The sequence below is a fragment of the Citrus sinensis genome, chromosome 6, assembly GCF_022201045.2.
Source record: "Citrus sinensis cultivar Valencia sweet orange chromosome 6, DVS_A1.0, whole genome shotgun sequence".
In the NCBI taxonomy this organism is placed as follows: Eukaryota; Viridiplantae; Streptophyta; class Magnoliopsida; order Sapindales; family Rutaceae; genus Citrus; species Citrus sinensis.
In genome coordinates this window covers 14,920,210-14,942,689 of record NC_068561.1, presented here as the reverse complement: position 1 = coordinate 14,942,689, position 22,480 = coordinate 14,920,210, and the positions used below count along the sequence as shown (strand labels likewise).

The window sequence follows — 22,480 nt, the reverse complement described above, 5'->3', positions numbered from 1 at the left end:
AAGAAAGAAGGAAGAAGAGGGAGACGCCGAAATTGGAAGAGTGAAGAAAAGAAAAATGGTGGCCGACCAAATCACTTGCTATTCTTTGTCCAAGTTCCAACAATTTTCTAGACAAATTGTGCATTAAATTAAATGCATCACATGTGGAATTGGAGTAATACTAATACCACCAATTAGGCAACTAATGAGAGGACTTGAGCACACTATCTCAGTGATAAAAGAGATTACTTTGAAGCTGTTGAAAAATGAATATTTTTTTTTTTTTAGTTTTGACCATGAGGTATCCTGGGGAGGGCCCCAACTGTGGGAGGCACCTTTAAGCTCGTACCACAACTCAGATTAGAAGTCCCCGCTCGAACCGAGAGGCACATGTTCTTCCAACAGATGCGACTTCCCTGCGACTCGAACTGGGGAGCAAACCCAGTCAAACCACTTAAGGGGACTCCATTGCCAGTGGAGTCAACACTTTGTTGGTAAAAAATGAATATTTAATATAAAACCAAACCAAAATTTAAAATTTTAACATGTTTCTATTGCGATCATTATACATCGTGATAAAACTTAACTAGTAAAATTTACTTCATGCCAACTCATGTAAAAATTAAAGACACTTTCCACAGTATCGTCAATCAAATAATGAGCCATTTTTTCCACAGTAAATCAAAAGCAGATTATTTACTAAATTACAGTAATTATTTTAATATATCGGGAAGCAGATTATTTCATAAAGTAAAATATTAAAGCATTCCCAAACATACACTAAGATAAAATACAAATGAAATCACTAAGGTTTTTTACCTCCAAATTAGTTGGCATGCAAGGCAGTTACTATAGGATGGAACTTAAGAGTTTAAAAATTGTGGGTGTCTTTTTTTTTTTTTCATCATCCTTCCCAATTGCCAAAACCTTGATTTCAATAATTTATTATAAAAGTCGACTAAATTATCAACCAAAGTCCTGAAATGCAAGAGTTCCAATGAATCAAACATTGCCATAATGAGCATGGGAATGCTCGTAAGTCATATCTCACCATCCCAAAGCTCCTCAACTGATCTGTATGAACCAAAGGTATCATGGACATATGCAGTACCTCTTATAAGTCTAGCCTGCATGGTCGAAAGCAAAATCTGCTTTTAGGAGAATAGATTACAAGAGAATTGTGTTAGTCATACCCAATAGAATAGCTACTTGCCTGCTCAATTTCTAAGAACTTAACAAACAAATCCTCAGGTATAGACCAGTCAAATATGTCAAAGTTCTCCTTGATCCTCGCTTCATTTGTACTCTTGGGAAGTACGCTATGACCCATTTGCAGGCCCCAGCGTAGAGCAACTTGTGCAGGAGTTTTGCCTAATTTCTCTGCAGCCGTCTTTAGAACTGGGTGCCTGAGTACATCACTCTTGATCCACCTTGTGCCGGGAGAACCCAATGGGGAATATCCCTGAGCAAAATGTAGAAGAAGTTAATCTCTCTCTAACATATCAAAGTAAATATAATTTTCCCAATCAAAATAAACAAGAAAGTGTTAAAAGAAAAAATAAAATAAAAAGAAGAAGATCATCAAGAATTGCCAACTTACAGACAGGTGAACTCCTTTGGATTTACAGAATGCATGTAGCTTTTGCTGCTGCCATGAAGAATGGCATTCCACTTGATTAACAGCTGGAGGAACACGAGCTATTTCCAATAAATCTCCAAGCTTCTTCGTAGAGAAATTGCACACTCCAATAGCTCGAGCCTTGCCAGAGTCATATAACGCCTCCATTGCTCTCCATGTGCTAGGTATATCTAGTGGAAGAAGGTTTTCAGGATTGAAGCCAACAGACCCCTTCTTCATCCGAGCTGGCCAGTGGATCTTCAAAATTGAATAGCCATGTATGGTTACAATCTAAAATAGTGTCTTAATAAAATCATAATTGCATGACCAAATCCAAGCTATAGATTTCTAAGCTAAATATAGGCTACGTTGGATGCTGATCCTTCACAAATTTAAATATGGCATCAGAAGGTACACTTTTTTATCAATGCATTATTCAAGATCAATGGCTCAACTATATAAATTTTTTAACCGGAATTTGTCCTCTAGCTTCCAAGAATTGGACCCTAGCAACATTATAGCTAATGCTACGGAAACTATTAGATAAGATTTATCAAAAAAAATACATACAAGATATAAATCAACATAATCAATCTGCAAGTCCTGTAAAGTGTTGTCTAATGCCTCTGGTACGTCTTTTGGTGCAAGATCAGTACACCTGTGAATCATGACAGATTTAGATAGTACGAACATTCCTTGGCAGTTTAATGAGTCAGTGCACTAGCTAAATCATTTCGAGTTGTTGCATTCAACCATCCATCGTGTGTTCCCACTCAATCAAACCAACAACTAAGACAAAGACAAACCAGAGTTTGGAGGTAATCCATAAATCCTCACGCTTGACCACGCCATCTTCAAACAGTTTCTTCAGCACAAAACCAATCTGCAAGAAACATAGACAAGATCACAGAATCACAAAAGGTCATTGGAAAAGTTTAAGCACTTTCACAGAACAGGACAATAAACAACTGAAGCTAAATCAACAAGTGTCATAGACAGTTCACTTCAAGTCTCCCAGCACAAAGCATCTATCTTAAATTTTTAATATGTCCATGTCACTACCAGGAAACCACATAGCAGTGCCCTAGAATTGAGAGTCAAAGAGACCAATCCAATAAAAAAAGTCAAGTGTGATGAACAGCCAAATGGAGAGTGATTTCAACCCCTCAAATGAACAACCAAATGGAGAGTGATTTCAACCGCTCAAGTGAATATCGTTTAACAGCATTATAAATAACATTCCCAATGTATCCAGCATCATAGTTATTCGTACAAAATGTAAAATCACCATATGGCCAATAGATAATGCTATCCCCAAAACCAAACCAAGACACAGTAAAACCATACATGCAGCATCAATTTAAACCCGAAAGTAGGATACTAGTAAAAATGCCAAAAATGACGACAACATCAATAAGAGTTAGCAGAATAATTTGCACTTACCTCCTTCTCATTGAGGTAGAGTCGAGCACAATCTATATGGCGGTACCCAGCCTGCAGCCACATGAAAACATGTGTAGTTGAGTGCTAGTATTTGATATTGGAAAAAGTTGACTAGAAAGATTGGCCATATTTGTTATAGAAATTAGAAAATGGTTAAGCTAGTTTAAGAAATTAGCTCTTTTTTTTTTAACTCAAATGGATATTGCTTATCTGGGATGAGAAAACTGGTTTGGCTGACAAAAAATCAGTAAAAGCACATCCGGGAGAGCTTCCATAGGAACTAATTTTGAACTTTGCAAAAATATTCTAAAGACCAAACCAAGTCAACATAAGTCAAATTTTCAATTACCCATTTATTTTATGTAACATAACCAAATAGTTTTGTTAGTTATGAAGCATTTAAGCTTCCTTTCAGTCTCAATTTTATTTTATCACCAAAGTTAGGGGTGACAAAATTGACATCAGCTTGTCATGTCAAATATATGCCGACATAAATTCGGCCCACTTATTTAATTGTGTTAAAAACTTTAAACATTAACTTGATCTATATATTATTAGAGTATTTAACACTTTTTAAATATACACTATTTATAAAAAAAAAAAAAAAAAAACCTCACTTCACAGGATTTTAATATATTTTTAAATAAATCTCTAACCAGTTTTGGGGGTGTGTATATATATATATATATGCATGCATGTATGTATGTATGTATGTATAAAAGATAGTTCTATTCTACAAAAATAAGTTAATATAAAGTAATTAATGAAAGGTTGATCACATCATAAACTGGTTCGCATCAGTATGCCTTAAAACCCGAACTCAACATAATTTATAAATAGGTGACATAATTTAACCCGTTAAATAAATCATCTATTTTAAATCAACTCTTAACCAAAATCTCAACATCATCATGTGCCACCTTGTTCAAAGCAAACAATGGTTTTTCCTCTTTGAACCAAACGACAGTTTATATTTAGGGAATAAAAAAAAAAGATTAAAAAAATTAAAAAACAAATACCCCACACACACACAGTAACCAACAAGACAAGGCAAAAATAATTCAGTATTTTAACATTTGATAAGCAGACGGTAGAAATGTGGAGACCTTGATGGCGACATCAACGGCGTTACCGACAATACCAGGATCAGCCTGCCACGTGCCCAATCCAACGGAAGGCATTTTGGCGCCTGTATTCAGCTCAAAGTATCCGTTTTCATTCGCCATTTCCGCAGTTCGAAGAGGCGATAATCTCTTAACTGGAATAATGAAAATAAGAAGAAGAAGAAGAAGAAGAAGAAGAAGACGACAAATGAAAGGCTCTCGTTAGAAGAGAGAAAGTGGGTCGGTACGTGGAGACAAGGGAATGCGGCTCGGTACTTTTGTAGTGGATTGGAAATTTGGAGGGATGCGAAGTGAGGAGTGAAAGTAAGAAAAAATTATTTATTTATATTAGAATGGAATAAAAGAATAAGAATTAGAATCTCATATTTATTAATTTTAATTTATTTTATCTTGGATTAAGAAGTAAATTATTTTAAATTATTGTCTTATTTTTATATAAAAAATTATAGTTTTTTATTAAAAAATGAAAAAAAATATTTTTTAAAATAAAATATTTATATTATTATTAATTTTAATTATATAAGTTAATAATAATTATTAATATTCTAATTATATAATCACAGATTTTTATTAATTTTAATTTTAATTATGTAAATTAAAAATTATTGATAAGAGTAATATAAATGAAACATTATCATAAATAACATAGTAGAAAATTAATATTTCTTAAAATAAAATATTTATTATTATTTTAAATAGATGTAACTTATTGTGTTTTAATGAATATAACTATATTATTTTTAATATTTTACTTCAATAAATATAATTATGCTCTATTTAAAGAAAATAGTTAAAAAAGAATAGGTGAGAGTGAGAATTTCCCTCCCACCTACTCCTATAAGAGTAAAAATTACATCCCACACTCTAAAAGTGAGTAAGATAGATAGAGTGAGATTTCTACTCTTACTTTTAAATAAGTATGTAAATATTAAAATTGAAAGAACCCCATACTTCTCACTCTTAGTTAAGTAAATAATCAAACTCTTTTAGGGTAATTTTTAAAAATCTCCCCTGAGGTTTGGGCTTGTTGCAAGTAGATGGCGAGAATTGATTTATTTGTAAAAAACCCCCTACCGTCATTTAAGTTTAACATTGACCGTTAGTTGACCGTGCAAAGACAATATTACCCTTAACAATAGTTTATAAACGAAAATAACTAAAAAAAAAAACCAAAATTATTAGCTATTTTACACTTTTTAAATTATTGATATTTTCTTAAAGTTTCTATAAAAAAGTTAAAATTAAAAAATCCTCTTTAAATTATTGATATTTCCTTAAAATTCCTACAAGAAAGATAAAATTAAAAATTTAAAAATGAAATAGTCATAATCTTTAACTATGATATTGTAAATTTTTAGAATTGACAAGGATAAAATTATCAAAAAATAGGGTTTGTGCTTTTTGCACCAATAATTTTAGTTTTTTTTTAGTTATTTTCGTTTACAAACTATTGTTAAGGGTAATATTGTCTTTGCACGGTCAACTAACGGTCAATGTTAAACTTAACTGACGGTAGGGGGTTTTTTACAAATAAATCAATTTTCGCCATCTACTTGCAACAAGCCCAAATCTCAGGAGAGGTTTTTAAAAATTACCCGACTCTTTTAATCCTTACAACACGTGTCAGCTGGTGTAATCCTTACAACACGTGTTATAAGGATTCAGAAACCATAACTATATATGAACAGACGCTTAAGAGCATTACCCTTGACAGGTCCTGTGCCTGGGGAATCGCCTAGCGAGTATCCCCGAAATAAGGCAGATTCATTACAGATCGTTTTTACAAATCAACATATGAATGTGAAGAGACATCGCGCAATTAAAATTTTTTTAAATTCTCAAACTAAAAATAAATTGATATAGGATCGAACACTTATGATGTCTAGACAGACAAAACAAAATAAGAACGAAAAAACCATAAAGCTGAGTAATTTCGTTAATTTGACACGTCTTCTCCGAAAATGTTTTTCCCATCCTTCGTTCTTCCCTCAAGCTAACCTCCTGCCTGACGTTTGGTTTGGATTCATTTCAAGCATCAAAATTAGATTATAGTAGCCAACATTATTCCGACTCATCAAAACTTCTCGTCACCTTAAGTCTTATGATTTTTTTTTTCGCCTATTAAAAGTAAGAAAATGAAAAGAAAAACAGAAATTCAACGTTAGAAATCAAGAGAAAAGACAATTATCAAATATCTCCCTGCTTCACTAAACCGAAAAACTCCCACAAATCCATGATGGTCATTGAAAAACAGAGCAACCCTGCTACCCGTTAGAATGGGAAATGTTGAATTGGAACGATTGCAAATTAACAAAACTCAACAATAGATCAGGTTGGCAGAAAAGAGAAGAAAATCACTAGCAGATTAACATAACTTCGAGCTCTTGTTCTTGTGATCATAACGTCCAACAATAATGCTACATTTGAGTTCACACAATCTGCACTTCTCTACAACAAATGCTGATTGAGAGCTCTAGTGTCATTGATCATAAGTAGGTTTTAAATAGAAAGTACAGCAAAATCCTATGTCTGAAATATCACATCCACCTCAAATTTCACCATCCCAAAGCTCTTCAAGGGTCCTGTATATGCCAAAATTCTCGTGCACAAATCCGGCACCTTTTACAAGCCTCTCCTGAATTATTTGAAATGTAAAAATGATTAATTCATTTGGAACATATCAAAAGACAACAATGGCTGCCCTGCCAGCCTACATTTCGGATTCTTGGTAGATTCTATGACACTAAGCTCTACATAAAACACAAAAAAAAACCAGTCTTAACTACATAAAATGTCAAGGAAGTGCAAAAGAAAATTGATATATATGGTACAATGCAGGAGAGAAGTAATGATGAAAAGAAAATGCTACTTGCCTGCTCAATTTCAGGAAATTTGGCCAATAAGTCTTCAGGTATACACCAATCAAAAATATCAAAATTTTCCTTCAACCTAGCCTCATTTGCGCTCTTAGGCAGAACACTGTGACCCATTTGCAGCCCCCAGCGAAGAGCCACTTGTGCAGGAGACTTACCCAATTTCTCTGCAACTGTATTGACAATTGGATTTTGAAGAACTCGGTGTGTGTTCTTGGCAGAACCAAGTGGCGAATAACCCTGAGAGATGACATTTTATCAAACCTACTCTTTTTTTTTAACCAATGAAATTTTCTACGTTTACCCGAAAAGAAAGAATTTCATCTTTAATCTTTGTAAAAGCACTTAAAAAAACTTTCTATGGAGCATGACACATTAGCAATGGGCATATTACATCAACTATAACCATTCAATTCCCATACAACGATAAACTGCTTAAGAACAAATTACTCACAGATAAGTGAACCCCCTTGGATTTACAAAATGCTTGTAGCTTTGTCTGTTGCCATGCTGGGTGGCATTCCACTTGATTTACAGCAGGTGGAATACGTGCTATTTCCAACAAATCCCCAAGTTTCTTCAAAGAGAAATTACTCACTCCAATTGCCCGAGCTTTTCCTGAATCATAAAGTGCCTCCATTGCTTTCCATGTACTAGGTATGTCAGGTCGGGTCAGATTTTCAGGCTTCGCATCTGACCCCTTTTTAACGCTGACTGGCCAGTGGATCTTAAAGGAAGCGGAAAAAAATTAAAAGTAAGAAAACAGCCATACTTAAACAAAGCAATTGTGCAAGATGATTCCCACAAGATAACTCAATAACTAGTAGAAAAAAGATTGCTCAAACCCCTGCAGTTTGCCCAAATGTGCAAGTAGATCCGTAATATTTAAAAAATTAACACATTGAGAACCTCTTGTTAGTTTGCCCAAATGTGCAAGTAGATCCGTAATATTTAAAAAATTAACACATTGAGAACCTCTTGTTAGTGTTTTCCATTAAAATAGAGACATCAAATATACCATAATACTACGGTTTTTCAGATTTACACAATTGTAAGATTGGTTTCTAAATAGGAGCAACGGAGGAATTGCACGTGCTGTGCTAACTGCAACGGCCCAAACTAGAGAGGTTTGTGTGTCCATTACTGAAACATAAGGGTGTTCCCAACTTCCCATAGGGCAAACCTACCTCAGAGGTCAGGTGTCTTTTTCCCCTAATTATTTCAACGTGTGTGACAACATAACTTGGCCCAGCTGACTCCTATGGTCAAATCAATTGAGTTAAAGCGGCAATAAATTTTAAAAGCAATTTCTCAATGAAACCTCAATAAGCAAATGAAATATGAAGAGATGCTGAATGGTGTCATACAAACATACCAGATAGAGATCCACGTAGTCCAGTTGCAAGTCCTGCAAAGTTCTGTCCAATGCCTTTGGTACATCTTCCGGCAAGTGATTATTGCACCTGCATCATTGTAGTTCACTAATTCCAATATAATAATAATAATAAAAATAGTTCATGTAATAACACTAACAGCACTGGTGAATTTGCTCATAACTGTAGCATTTTTTAGCCTAACAGAAACAAAAAATAATAAAAAAAAATTAGAAACGCACCAGAGTTTGGAGGTTATCCATAAGTCCTCGCGTTTCACTACACCGTCATCAAACAACTTCTTCAATGCAGAACCAATCTGGACAAATCAAAAAATCATCATGAGACCCCCGAAAATTTAAAAAAAAAAAAAAATTTGGGGATGGCAAATAACAAAGAAATTAAAGAGAAGTATGCATTACCCCCTTCTCATTGCCATAAATTTGAGCACAATCAATGTGCCTGTACCCGACCTGTATCATCAATAAACGAATTAACAGGATATTAATCGATGATAATTCTTATTTAAAAAAAAAAGAGCAAAATCAGCTACAAGGAAAAACCTTAACAGCAGCAGCAATGGCGTCACCAACAACATCGGGTGCAGCGGCCCAGGTTCCCAGCCCAAGCGAAGGGATCTTAGCTCCTGCGTTCAATTTAAAGAAACGAAATCCTTCTTCCATTTGTGAGCGAGATGTATGTTAGCATTATCACATTCTTCATAGAAATGGAGAATTCGTTCCTTGTTAGCACGAAAAATATGCCCGAAATTGAAAAGTGGACCAATAGGATCGTGAAATGTAATCGGGAAGACGGTTAAGCTCATCCTTGACGTGGCATAAGATAATAAGATATCTTTGTTTTGGAATTTTGCGCCGTGACGCGGTGTCGTTTTAGTAACTGATTGTTGAGGAGTAGTAGTGGTCAAACCAGTCAAATCCGAGAAATCATTGCAATAAAGCCAGTTATTACGACGACTTATAAGTAAATCGCAGGGGGGAAATAGAAGGACCCATTTGAAACAAATGCAAAAACTGTATCCTTGTATGATAAATCATAGAACATAGGGACATAGTATTGTTTTCCATTTAATTATGTTTTAAACAACGTGGCGTATCATCATATCACCGCATGCCCGACGGCCCACGCCCGTGACCCCTTTACGATGGTGAAAAGACTGCCAATCGGTTTTAACCATTTAGCAATATTGGTACCTGTGTGGAGTATGTCTACATGGTGCTAAACGCCACAAATCGAACGACCAGTATTTCACGCACATTATCATAGATTTGCCATTTCTCGAAAGAACATGTGCGATATATCCACATTATGTAGGACTCCCTCTTTGGTCTGTAGCTATCGTTTGGGAATATTCACTAGTCATCAAACCACTCAACTTATATAATCAACTAATCCTGATCGTTCATTTCACATATTGTCTATCGTAAAACTTCCAACATCATCAAATGATTTGAGATGAGTTAAAGCACAATACTAAAAAAAGTAAAAATTTGTAAAAATTACCGTTCAAGTTTTATAATTAATTCTTATTTGAATTATATTACTATATATATGGGTTTAGCTACTATGTCCCTTGGGCGCCGTACCCCTTCATTTTATAATTATTCAGTTCAGCCGTTAGATTATAATGAATTTAATCCAATGGATGGAATCCGAAAAGGATACAAATCAATTGAAGTGGGCAGCTGCCTAAACCCGTTTCATGTACCAAATTAGCTTTAGGGACTGTAAACACTTGCTTGCATTTTGATCGACATCTGTGGTTTCTAGGACACAAGAAAATTGAAGTGGGCAAGGTGTAATTGTGGCTGGAGTAGCGCTGCCGTGTGGAATTTTTGAAGTGGCTTGCGGTGATTTACAACTTGTTGTAGTAGTATTGAATGAAGCGAAAGGGACTGCGTTAACAAAATTTAAGGTCAATGTAATTTGAATTTGAGATTTGTGATGTGAATCATTTGTTGTTGATAAAATAGCCAATAGAAAATGACATTTTGTATAGATAATGGCAAAATTTGGGAGTCTAGGGCAATATTTGCCAAAACTCTCGATGTTGCACATGACTTCTTGTGACTACCGTCAAGTTGCAGTGATGAAGATTTAATAAGTAAGCCTTTATTTCTTTTTTTTTTTGGGTCAATTAAGGAGTCAAACTGTCAATGGATATCAATCGGGTTACAAGTTATCGAGCCTGCCATTGGCACAATTTCGGTTCAAACAGTTAATGTTCAAATAAGGAATTGACCATGTATTAAACTTGGCCATTATGTTTATCCTATCCCAACCTAACATATATATGTGCAAAAACATTAGTAATTATATGCAAAAAAAAAAAAAAATCACTACAAGATAGGGATGGCAATTACATTCACATCCAAAAAAATGTGGATTCGCATATTAAAAAATGTGGATTCGGATATGGAAATTTAGGACCCGCACTTGCATCCGGAAAACCGGATATTCGGATCCGGATTAATTTTTTATATTAAAAAAATATATTAAAAATTACATGAAAAATTAAAAAAATATTTGTGGATTTATGATGTTGTTCTATATTATTCATGTTGAATTATTAATTGTTGGATTATGATTGAATTTTATTTGATATTATTAAGTAAATTATTGAATTTTATTTTAAATTTAAATTAAAAATATATATTAAAAATTAAATAAAATTTAAAATTTATTTGTGGATTTATGATTTTGTTGTATCTTATTCATGTTGAATTATTAATTGTTGGATTATGCTTGAATTTTGTATGATATTATTAAGTAAATTATTGAATTTTATTTTAAATAAAAAATATATATTTAAAATTAAATAAAAAATAAAAAATTAAATTTTATTTATAGATTTATGAAATTATTGTATGTTATTCATGTTGAATTATTAATTGTTGAATTATTTTATATTATTAGGTAAATTATTAAATTTTTATTTTTGCGGATCCAGATATTCGTAATATCTGCCCGCATCCGTTGCGAATATTACCTGCATCCGGATCTACATAATTTTTTGTGGATCCAGATGTAGATTCGGATTTAGAAACCTACATCCGTATCCGGATCTGGATTTTACCAACCCTACTGCAAGATAGGATATTTTCTGCATTTTCTCTACTTCTTGTACTTATTTTTATGTTATTTTTAGTATATATCGCAATTGTAATTCACACACTTTTCTCCATCACAAGCGTTTCAACAATACTTGCTTCATGTTACCTTCTCCTTTCTGGTGTTTGTCTTTGGTATCCCTGTTGATATGGGCTATGCATGCATACTAAAACTTTAAGCTATAACAGTAACCATTTGCAATTGTAAGTATGACAGTGATTTTTCATGGTTGACAATCCTTACTTTTCTTAGGGTTTAGTACCTTGTAGGAGCCGTATTTTTTCCATTCGATGCAACACCATGATGTAGATAATATGTATTTGACAATAGAATAACTCAATATTTTCACCTTTACGATAAATCTTTTCGGGATAAGATAATTCGTTCGATTGGATAGATGCTCATGAAATGATTACTTGCAATTCCTCCTCAATTGCTGCAAATATTTCATTCATCCTATTCATATCTACATTTACTTTTGCAAGCTAATTTGTTGGATAAACTTGCAGAACCTCCTTCTTGGACTTATATAAGCGAGTGAGTTAGACTGTCATTCATAATTGAATTCTCACTAAACTCTTTTTTCTTTACTCAAAATTGCAGGCCTGTAGCGGTCACTCTCAGGGAACATGCCTTTTTTCAAACCTACCATCTGTTGTGTCCTCCAAAATTGTCCATCTTATCTTTCTTGCGATGCTAACGATGAACTTATTCGTCTGTACGATTATAATCACCGCCATCAAAGGAACTCCACCAACCAACAAATTTATACACATTTTGTGTGCTTTGTATATTCAGTTATTGCAAAATATGATCTCCTAAACTGTGTTTTACTAACCATTTCACAATTGTTCCTAATATGCTACAATCTTGTGGAAGGATCACCATTATGCGTTTCCAACTCTCGTTGTCTATTTCTTATGCCGACATTTCAACTTACATTTTGAATCCACTTCATAATCCCTGGAGTTGCAGCATTGTCTCGATATTACATATTTGTTTATAGTATATTCAACCTGCCTGCTCCATTTTTCCCTTTCATTTTACGTTTGCACCACCGTTTAATTTACTTCATGTATGCTCATTTTCAATTGAAACGCAGTTCAACTATGCTGTTAAATTGATGGCTTATATTTGATCATATTGCTTCCAAAATAGGTTATTCTTTAATCAACAAACCTATTTCACGGATGTTGTGCATTTGGTCGTTTGCGTCTTAACCAACCACCCAATTTCGTTCATATTTGTTATTTATTTGAAGCACCGCCTTTGGTGATAGCCATATAAAAGCACATGCATGGGTGTTCTAAACACCATCAATTCCATAGCTCTTGTTCCCCAAATTGATTTTCCCCATTCCACTCTATTCCATATTTACTCCACCTTTTTTTTTAAATTTACACTTGTTATTCTAATCCTAGCCATAAATCGGTCAAATTCTTTAATAATTCAATCTAGACATCTTTAAATTGGACTTAAATTTCACACAGTCTAATCAACCATTGCTCCTATTAAAATTTTTCTCATTCTCTCCATTCCACTATTTGTTGTCTTCTCGTTCCACATCATTATTTTCTCAATTATTTTTTTTTTGCCCATTTCTTTTCCCTCATTCCTCTTTTTTTTTTTTTTTGTAATACATATTGTGCTGTTATTTTTTTCCTTATTTTCGCATTATTTACATATGCATACATACACTACAAATAATGCCACTTATACAAGTTCTCTTCTTTCTATATTATTCCATTGTTAATAATAAGTGCAATTCCGAATTGCCGCTTTACTTGCATCCAATCCACCGACTGAATTTTTTCTATGCTTTCAACCTCTTCAACAATCCATCTACTTCATCGCAACAAGATTTTTTTTTTTTTTTTGGCTCTGTTTCTTCCAACCTGCAGGATTTATTAGCTCCGACTGCATTTTAAACACCACTAATCAACATCATGTCCAATATATATATAAACAAAGCTTTTCATTATTTGTTTATTATTACTTTAATTAACATCAATTAATCTCACTATATTTTTCATTGTTACAGTATGATCCATTATATGCCTCTTGCAACAAATAACGTGTTCAACACGTACATTTTTTTGTCCCTCACATATTACTTGCTTTTGCATATAATTGTTTTGTTCCATATAACTATTTTATTGCTATATACACCAACATTTTCTTGTTTTCTTGGACAAATAATTGCAACATTAACAGTTCCTGTCTAGTGACCAGCACATTCGGTTTCCTTCAACTGCCACGTGGCCACTTCACACCTGCATGATCTTGCTCCTTTTTATCCAACGGGCACTTTGCTAGATGACAAAACAGGGAGGTATGGTGCCCAAGAGGCACGTTAGACAGAGTCTATATATTATTTAAAAAGATAAATTTAAACAAAATATTTTGAAACGACAAAAAGGGAATTTATGGGGGGAGGGGGGGGGGGGGGGGGGTGAGGGGTATTTTATTGAAGTACAGAGAATTATTTAAGTGGTGCATTACAATGACTTTCCATAATATATCATAGCATAATTAATTAAACAACATTAAATCTAAAATATTTTGTTCTATTATTATTATTAATTAATGTTGTGTTATGTTAAATTGTAAATCAATTATAAATCATTAATTAATTAAATCTGAATTGAATCTGTATTATCATTTATTTTTATATTGTTTTATTAAGTTTTATTATTATTGTTGGTTTTATGTTATGCAAATGTAATAATTTTGTTAAACATTTTTCTAATCAATTATATAATGTAATTCTAAAAAAATTTATTGGAAATGTTATAATTTATTGATTTAGTATATTATAATATAATATATAAATTTAGAAGATTGATTATTCAAAAGCTATTTAAATTTAAAGTTGATGATTCAAAAAGGTATCTCAATTTAAAAGTGCTTTGGCTCAATGGTTAAAGACTTAAAATAAGTTTATAATGAGCTTGAGTTTGAGTCCCATTCGAAATAAGAGTTTAACTTTTTTAATTAGAAGCATAATAATTTGGAACATTAAAAAAGTGGGATGGCACCGTCCACGGCCCACCATGACATGAGTCATTCTCGTGGGTTTGCTCCAAATGGTCTATGTCGAGCGCGAGCAGGCACTATTCGCCATCTCCAGAATGTAAAGCATGTACTGTATAATTAAATATTTTATATGGTTATTCGTTATCTATTTTTAAATAAATTATATTTATTTAATATTAAAAAATAAAAAAATTCACCGCCGGTAGAGTACGCCATCATTTACCTTCTCCGGTGATAAGTCACTAAAGTATATTCAAGTCAAATTTAATGTTGTTGCAATCCTTATCATTAGGGTTACCCAACAATGCAAAGATTATTGCCCAATAAGATTCTATTCACCCAAAAAAGAGTCGACAATCGTTAACTTCTTTAAATCACTGCCGGTAAAAGGTGGCGATTTAGAAGATAAGATACCGCCACCATTAGATTAGGCGTCATACATTCTTCTTTATCACAATGACACTATCTCGTAACTTGTCTTCAATCGCCGGTGGCGAGTTAAACTAGCCAACTATTCTAAACAAATTTTTTGGACAACAAGATCTTATTTGGCTTCATCGACTTCGATGATTGGTCGCCAATGGCGGGGGACGGTATAGCTTGCAGCTGCCAGAAGTGACTGTATGGCTGCCTGTTATTTTTATAAACTTTTTAATAATAAATGAATTAATAAACTACATCTTTATTTGTGAAAATCATAAAGGTTAAGGACCCATATGTTATTACGCAGTTAGAAAGAAATCGACGTAGGACTGACTCGACTGAGACGGTCCTTTGTCTTTACTCTTTAACCAACTTTAAAATAGAATCAACACTATATTTAATTACGGAATAAAAAGATATAATTACAATTAATACTCCAATGAGGAAGTGGAACTCGATTATAGGGATTCTTAAAGCTAAAGGTTCGATAGCTTAAGAAATTACAATCACCAGAAGATAGAAGGGGAGGAAAAAAAAAAAAAAAAAAAAGACGGTGAACAAATGAGAATCTGAGCTCAATCTCTTCAAAGTTCAAACTTCAGCTAAATCGGGATAGTGGGTATTTGTTAAAAAAATGCAATGAAGGTGATTTGGGGAGATTCAATCTAGGGTTTCTCCTTTTTTGGTCCTAAATTTGGGGGAAAAGGAGGGGCCTGTTGTTTGGAGAAATAGACATAGGAGTAGATAATGAAGGAGTTAGTAGGGAGTCCGGGTACAGTGAGTGGGTTGATGCTGAGGATCGGGCAATGTGGATTTGCTGCTGCCGCTATTGGAGCCATGACCTCTGCTGCTGGCTTCTCTAGCTACACTGCTTTCTGGTAAATTTTCATTTTTCTTTGCCTTTTAAATTTTTATGTTATTATTTTGTTTGAAGCAAGACTTTGAGTCTCCGAGCTGGGTCTGAACAGATTCAGTTAATAAGAGTCTAGATTCAATGTTTTTATTTTGTGATCATAAAGGATTGTTTGGGATGAAACATTGATAAGTCACTGGAAGTACCACTGTGGATGAATCGGATTATCTATTGTGGCCGGCCTAATATGTTTGGGGCTGGTTAAGCTTTGTTCGACTTAAGTTAAGCATGTCGTCTAATGCAGATTGCTAAAGAACCATATTCAAATGTATCATATGCAATTCAGTCTTGGAGATTGAAATGGAGATGCAAACATTTGATAATTGGACAGAATGATTTGTTATTTTGGGCATCTGCCACCAACTTGGTGGAATGCCAGAACTGCATAATGGTTCCAAAAGGTTGAAAGATATGTAATGCCAGGCAGGTGGAACTGACTTATTATCACGTACTGCATAAGCCATATAAATGTTTAGTTGTTTTCTGTGACAATTTATCATGTGTCTTTGTATCCTTTGGTTCAGCTATTTGATTGCATCAATGGGGCTTCAAATGCTGTGGAGCTTTGGACTAGCATGTCTTGATATTTATGCTTTAAGGAGAAAACGAGACCTTCAAAATCCAGTCCTAGTCAGCCTGTTTGTTGTAGGTGATTGGGTATGTAACTTGTCTCTTGGTCTCTTTTCTGATTTCTCTTTTTTCCAAATGTAAAGACTTTTCACATAAATCAGATTCTTGCATATTACCACATATTTGCAAATTTCTGCTGTTATCATTTTTCAAATATCTACTGTTATCATTTTTCAAATATCTGCTTATCATCGTATTGTCTTTATATCTAGTTGTATTCGTGTTGTTCCTGATTGCGGACAGTAATCTCCCTAGTATAACCTCCTCATGCTTGGGATGATGAAGTCCTAATATCTAAACTGGGAGGAGGAAGAGGGAGCACAGGAAATTATTACAACAAAATAAAAAAAGCAAAGATAAAAAGAAAAACTATGGAATATGTTTAAAAACACTGCTGGTTTAGTATTAACTTAATCTGAGAATTGTACGTGGACTCATCTGTGCAAAAGCTCTCTCTAATATCAAGTTTTGTTTCACGATTTTGAAGTTTTTAGGTTTCCAATCTTTGAAATTCATTTCCTCTTAATTTTCTTCAAATCTTGTTTTTGTATACGTAGCGTGATTCTTTGGAATTCTGTCTTTTTTTTTCAATTTTGAAATATGATATATCAAGGCTGAAATGACATTGAATTATTCTAAACAATTAGATTGTCTGTCCTTTGGCAAAACGGGTGTGAGATTGGTCTTTTGTTGAATAATAGTAATGCCTACTATGTCATGTAGTTCTTGACTAAGACCTCAACGGAAACTACCTACACGATTTGAGAGAACTGATGCAACATAACCATGTATATTCTGCTATTTTTCTGCTTTGTAGATTTGACATTAGACAATAATTGGTGTAACAAATTTATAGTTCAAAACATGCAGGTCACGGCTATGTTATCACTTGCGGCTGCATGCTCCTCAGCTGGGGTTGTAGTTCTTTATGCAAAAGATTTGAATTTTTGCATGCCTCAAAATAATCTTGCATGCCACAGCTTTGAGGTTTCAGTAATTTTAGCATTCATCACCTGGCTTCTGATTGCCCTGTCATCTCATGTGATGTTTTGGATCTTAGCCTCAGTTTAGACAACTCAGAGCTCTTGCTGCCCCCTAATCAACATATATATACTCTATCTTTTGTTTGACATGTAAATGCTTCCTTTACTATCTGGCCATAATGTACCGAAATTTTTTGGGCAATTTTTAGAACTTTCTCTGTTGATTTACTAACTTTTGTCAACATTACTGCTTGCTGCCATGGGTTCTATTCCATTGTAGTGTGTTATTGAACATTTCGTATCGTCCTTCAAGCTAGACATATGGATTGTGTAGCCAATGGTTTTTGCTTCTACTCTGTTGGCACATAAACTGAGCATCTTACTCACAATCCAAATATAAAAGGTGACCTTGTGTTGTATGATTTTTACAACTTGTTTGTTACCACAGAACTAATTTCGGACAGAATATGGTACAAACGGCACACTCAGGAAAGCTCACGCGTAATAATCCCAAGAACATGAAGGCACATTACAAAAATGATTAAGTGTAAACAAATTATGATGATTTAGTTCAACCGGCCATATAAAATCAGCCGAGAAGTGGTCAGACAGCAGTAGATGAAAAGCACGATGGTGATGCAGTTCAAATGCTTGGTAAAACTTTTTGTATAAATGAAAACTAGGAGAAAATCAAACCAAGGATGAAGGATATCAGCATATTGAACACTCTCAAGCACCCCCTATATTTCACAATTACCATCACATGACGATCTCCGGGTTCACAATGCTGGACTTTATCTCCTTGTGAGGCAGGACAACAGCCCCGTTGCTATAAACTTCATCAGCCACGTGAACGTCTTCACCTAAGATCGTCATATTTTCCACTCGAGCCCACCTTCCAACGGTGGAATGCCACCCAATGATGCTGCTGGAAATGCAAGCATGCTTCTTGATTCGAACTCCACGCATTACAGTACAGCGTGAGAGCCTAACCCCAGGTTCAATTACACATCCAGGACCAATGGCCACATCTGGTCCAATAAGACATCCATCTCCAATCTTAGCGCCCTCATGCACCAAAACATTTCCAATAATGTTGGATCCAGTTGCCAATTTTGACGATGAATTTTTTTGCAAGAAATCCAGATACAATCTCAGGCCAGTTATGTAATCCTTTGGTTGTCCAATGTCCATCCAGAACCCAGGTAGCACCATAGCAAACAGCTTATTCTCTGCTGCAATCTCAGGGAAGACTTCTTTCTCAATTGAGGTAGGCTTCAGCTCAATCCGGTCAAGAACGGATGGGTTCAACAAGTAAATTCCAGCATTAATTTTGTTGCCAACAAAATTTTTTGGTTTCTCTACAAATTTTTCAACTTTCCCCGTAGTTTCTTCCATAACCACCACACCATATTTTGATGGCTCATCCACCTGACAACAGAAACAACATTTCTTTTAGTACAATGTCAAATAGCTTAATGACAAAAGTACTAGAATCTTGGCATTAGTTTACGTTGGTAACCATAATGGAAGCTTCCCCTCCACGGCCTCTGTGAAATTCAATCATTTGTTTTAATGGGTACTCACTTATAACATCACTGTTGAGAACAAAAAAAGGCTCACCGGAATCATCAATCAATTTATCCCGTGCTAAAGCAAGAGGACCTGCGGTGCCAAGTGGTTCTGTCTCCTGAGAGCAGGTAATCTTAATTTCAAGCTTCTTCTCAAATTCTTTCAAGAAATTCAACATGACCTGCAAAACAAAGAAACAGTGATAAATCTGCAGAAACGACCAGAATATATTACGACAATGATCCATCATTACAAATACAAGAACTGCTTAGAACAACAAACCCTTTAAAATTACCTCCGGCTGATAATTGATGGCCAACACCACTTCAGTTACTCCAACGGCTTTGAGAGCTTCAATCTAGTCAAAAGAGAACACATACCTCTGATTCTTAAGTTTTAGCATATCTAGATAGTGCTTGAACTGTCTCAAAAGTATCATCCTAACATCCTTTTCGTCTCAATAACTCTATATCATGGTCATCCAAGTAAAATTCAGATTTCCATACAGAAAAATCACAGTTTAATTAAATTCGTTGTTACAGTTACAACATATTAAGTCATTAAGAAGCAACAGCTGAAGAATAACACAAATGGGCAAAAATAAAAACTGCTACAATGACCAGTGATAACCTAATAAAAAAGCCCAAAGCATAGAAATTATACATTAACAACAAAAGAAAATTTTTATGAAGCTCACCTGGTGCAGTATCATGGGTTTGTTAGCAAAATCAACCAGCGGTTTAGGGACACTGAGGGTCAAAGGCCTCAATCGTGTTCCAAATCCTCCGACGAGAATAAGTGCCTTCATGCTGATACCCTTCACAGCAGACACTTTTCAATTGATCAAAAAGAAATTCAACTTGGCAACAATGCCAGAAAGAGCAAATGTAAAATAAAATCAAAGAAAACGAATTCAAAACAATTAATCTTGCAACCCAAAATGTCTAGAAAGTGAGAGGGAAGCAGTGAGATCAATTAGAGAGAAGATGTACGAACATAAAGGATTACAGAGAAGAGTGAGTTTTGGCTCGATCAGGCTTGACCGGACGGACTTCAAGCCAACGAATTTACAAATTAATGGAGAGTAAATTTTTATAATTATTATTAAATTATAATATTTGGCGAGTTGGCGTCTCGCGTCCGTATCTGGCATAATGCTATAGCATGATTCTTTTTCTTTTCTTTGGGTGAATGGTGAGGCTAGAAAGTGTTATTGGGTAATTTTTTTAATTTCAATTTTATAATAATGTAAGTGTGTTTTAAATGTCTCGACTCTTATGGGTGCATAGCTCGGCTCGTGGTGAATGTATTTTGTGTTTGTGATTATTAAAGTTCGAGTATTAATAATACCTGCTAGTATTTAGTACGTGATGTTATCCAATCCCAACCTTTAAAAAGTATTTTTGAATTCAAAACCGAATGTAAATTTTAGTATTAACATATCATTACAAAATTTTAATGTATTATCTTTTGTTTGGGATAAATTTGAGATATTGGTTTGGATCAATCAGTAAATGACATGTGGCAGTAAAGAGTGAAAGATGAAAAATTTTAGTACTTTTATGGTGCGTTTACTTTATGGAAATTGAGTGGAATGAGAATGAGAATGGACTAGAATAAAAATAAGGAATGTGAATAAGATTTCAATGTTTATTTGGCAAAAATAAATGGGAATTAAAATGTGCTGGAATGTCATTGATGTTTTTACTTGGCAAAACAAATGGGAATGAGGAATAAAAATGAGAATAAATTTACCAAAATACCAATAGTATTAATAATTAATAAAAATAATTAATTTATCATTATTAACAATATTATCATTATTTTTTTGTTATTATTTTTATTATTTTTATTAATATTATCATTATTAACATTTATTTTTATTATTATTAAATTTTATTAACTTTATTATTTTAGTTATTATTAATTATTGTTATTATTATTTTTATTAATATTATCATTATTAACATTTATTATTATTTTTATTAAATTTATTAACTTTATTATTTTAGTTATTATTAATTACTGTTAATATTATCATTATTAACATTTATTATTATTATTATTATTATTATTAACTTTCTTATTTTAGTTACTATTAATTATTGTTAATATTATTTTTATTAATATTATCATTATTAACATTTATTATTATTATTAACTTTATTATTAATTATTGTTATTACTATTTTTATTAATATTATCATTATTAACATTTATTATTATTATTATTATTATTAAAATTTATTAACTTTGTGGTTTTAGTTATTATTAATTATTGTTATTATTATTTTTAATAATAATGATAATATTAATAAAAATAATAATAACAATAATTAATAATAACTAAAATAATAAAGTTAATAAAATTTAATAATATTAATAAAATTAATAATAATAATAACAACAATAAGGATAATATTGTTAATAATGATAAATTAATTATTTTTATTAATTATTATTTTTATCATTATTTTTATTGTTAATAATGATAATTTTAATGAAAATAATAATAATAATAATTAATAATAACTAAAATAATAAAGTCAATAAAATTTAATAATAATTATTATTATTATTATTATTAATGACATTTAAAATAATAAAATTATTTTTGATTTGAACAAGAGTAACTTAAAAAATATGAAAAAATTATAAGGATAAAAAAGTAAATTTATATTTCATTCACATTCTCACATTTTCATTCCCAACCCCCCATGGGAATGGGATTCTCATTCCTTATTCCCAAATTATGTGGGACCCACACATTTTATTCTCATTCCCAAATTACATTTTGTCAAGTAAACATATGTTTCATTCTCATTCCTCAAACCCACAAGTAAACACACCATTACGTAAAAGGAGAATAGTTTAAGACAAGCTAAGGGTAATATTTGAGAGAGAGGATAACTCTAATAGATTTGTCTATTGTAAAGGGCAAAAGTGAATTAAATAATAGCAAGTTGAGGCCTCACATGTGTGTGGGCTACATGCCACAAAAAAAGAAGTGATAAATATCTTCGTCCCTTAGGCTAAAAGTAAGGGACTAATGGTGCGTTTACTTCATAGAATGGAAATGGAATGGAATGAGAATAAAAATGAGCTGTGAATGAGAATGAGATTCCAATGTTTACTTAATAAAAATAAATGGGAATCGAAATGTGTTGGAATGCCATTGATGTGTTTACTTAGCAAAATAAATAGGAATGAGGAATGAGAATGAGAATCAATCTACCAAAATACTCATAGTATTAAATAATGTAATTTTCATTAACTAGATATATGTATAAATATTATTATAAAAATGATATTAATTAAAAAATAAAAATAAAATCCCCAAATAGCACCTACAGATATACCTTTCAAATAACATCATCTAAA

The 22,480-nt window shown here is 33.0% G+C and overlaps 4 protein-coding genes across 9 annotated transcripts; 1 reads left to right on the top strand and 3 right to left on the bottom strand.

The window, feature by feature from the left end:
* Nucleotides 1-671: 671 nt before the first annotated feature.
* Nucleotides 672-4,442, bottom strand: LOC102617839 (NADPH-dependent aldo-keto reductase, chloroplastic-like). The gene is made up of 7 exons (XM_006493515.4): nt 4,147-4,442; nt 3,041-3,091; nt 2,404-2,480; nt 2,168-2,255; nt 1,580-1,855; nt 1,193-1,441; nt 672-1,106 (listed from the first exon to the last, which is right to left on the bottom strand). Exons 1-7 carry the CDS (start codon nt 4,264-4,266, stop codon nt 1,020-1,022), a joined length of 948 nt encoding a protein of 315 aa, XP_006493578.1. The 5' UTR covers nt 4,267-4,442; the 3' UTR covers nt 672-1,019.
* A 2,055-nt stretch (nt 4,443-6,497) lies between these two features.
* LOC102617169 (NADPH-dependent aldo-keto reductase, chloroplastic-like) lies at nt 6,498-9,208 on the bottom strand. 3 transcript variants are annotated; one of them, XM_052443691.1, is made up of 8 exons: nt 8,974-9,207; nt 8,833-8,883; nt 8,653-8,729; nt 8,413-8,500; nt 8,225-8,296; nt 7,492-7,764; nt 7,038-7,277; nt 6,498-6,799 (listed from the first exon to the last, which is right to left on the bottom strand). In XM_052443691.1, the coding sequence occupies exons 1-8, from the start codon at nt 9,091-9,093 to the stop codon at nt 6,713-6,715; spliced, it is 1,008 nt and encodes a 335-aa protein (XP_052299651.1). In that variant the 5' UTR covers nt 9,094-9,207; the 3' UTR covers nt 6,498-6,712. The 3 variants fall into 3 exon arrangements, with proteins under 3 accessions (XP_052299651.1, XP_052299652.1, XP_006493577.1); XM_006493514.4 differs by having other exon boundaries at nt 6,770-6,914; nt 8,974-9,208; XM_052443692.1 differs by lacking the exon at nt 8,225-8,296 and having other exon boundaries at nt 8,974-9,204.
* Nucleotides 9,209-15,420: 6,212 nt separating this feature from the next.
* On the top strand, nt 15,421-17,755 carry LOC102616561 (CASP-like protein 5B2). The gene is made up of 3 exons (XM_006493510.4): nt 15,421-15,879; nt 16,439-16,571; nt 17,415-17,755. The coding sequence occupies exons 1-3, from the start codon at nt 15,749-15,751 to the stop codon at nt 17,613-17,615; spliced, it is 465 nt and encodes a 154-aa protein (XP_006493573.1). The 5' UTR covers nt 15,421-15,748; the 3' UTR covers nt 17,616-17,755.
* Nucleotides 17,756-17,995: 240 nt separating this feature from the next.
* LOC102616858 (probable mannose-1-phosphate guanylyltransferase 3) lies at nt 17,996-20,237 on the bottom strand. 4 transcript variants are annotated; one of them, XM_015525730.3, is made up of 5 exons: nt 20,096-20,237; nt 19,797-19,916; nt 19,395-19,457; nt 19,041-19,280; nt 17,996-18,958 (listed from the first exon to the last, which is right to left on the bottom strand). In XM_015525730.3, the coding sequence occupies exons 2-5, from the start codon at nt 19,905-19,907 to the stop codon at nt 18,287-18,289; spliced, it is 1,086 nt and encodes a 361-aa protein (XP_015381216.1). In that variant the 5' UTR covers nt 19,908-19,916; nt 20,096-20,237; the 3' UTR covers nt 17,996-18,286. The 4 variants fall into 4 exon arrangements, with proteins under 4 accessions (XP_015381216.1, XP_006493574.1, XP_015381217.1 ...); XM_006493511.4 differs by having other exon boundaries at nt 19,797-19,930; nt 20,096-20,236; XM_015525731.3 differs by lacking the exon at nt 20,096-20,237 and having other exon boundaries at nt 19,395-19,565; nt 19,797-20,089.
* Nucleotides 20,238-22,480: the final 2,243 nt, after the last annotated feature.